General features: G+C 57.4%; 1 protein-coding gene across 1 annotated transcript in view; it reads left to right on the top strand.

The window, feature by feature from the left end:
* The window catches only part of KIF26B (kinesin family member 26B), a 243355-nt gene extending 242814 nt beyond the window's left edge, over positions 1-541 (top strand). Inside the window, exon 14 of the mRNA XM_004690768.2 lies at positions 20-541. Within this exon, the coding sequence (XP_004690825.1) occupies positions 20-168 (149 nt within the window). The 3' untranslated portion in view covers positions 169-541. The remainder of the gene's footprint in view (positions 1-19) is intronic.
* The last annotated feature ends 6 nt before the right edge of the window (positions 542-547 follow it).

Here is a 547-nt window from a genome sequence, read left to right as displayed (position 1 = left end):
GGCTTCTCCTTCTTTGCAGTTGACTTAGAGCAGGTCCTGGACCTGGATTCCCGGGAGTACCTGGAGGCGCTCGAGTGCGTGACGGAGCGTCTGGAGAACCGCGTCAACTTCTGCAAGGCACACCTGATGATGATCACCTGCTTTGACGTCACGTCCAGGCGCAGGTGAGCAGAGCCCTGGCCCGCCCGTGCCTCGCTCCCGGGACTCCACAGCCCGTGCCGCGCCCCGGCCTTGTGCTGCCAGCGCAGAAGACGGCGGAAGAGGAGGATGAAGGTTCGTGGCAAGTCTGGAGTGAGCGTTGAGTGGAAGGCAATGATTTCTTAGTTTCCTGTCGGAAAGGTGAGGTACTAAACGTGAGCTGGAGGAAGCGATGATGGAAAAGCCCAGAGGATGTGGACGCCCCGAGACTGAAAAAGCACTTTGAGGAGTTTTCAAGAACTTGCTTGTACATAGGAACTGCTGGCAACAGAGACCTCCTTCTCTTGGCTTTGTGAGGAAGGGTTAGGGCGGACGCAGGTTGCTGCTGAAGTCGAAACAACCACGCAAC

Source organism: Condylura cristata, unplaced genomic scaffold (assembly GCF_000260355.1).
Source record: "Condylura cristata isolate star-nosed mole 26May11 unplaced genomic scaffold, ConCri1.0 scaffold00029, whole genome shotgun sequence".
NCBI classification, from domain to species: Eukaryota; Metazoa; Chordata; class Mammalia; order Eulipotyphla; family Talpidae; genus Condylura; species Condylura cristata.
Note: the sequence above shows the minus strand (reverse complement) of the source record. Positions and strands in the feature narration are given on the sequence as shown.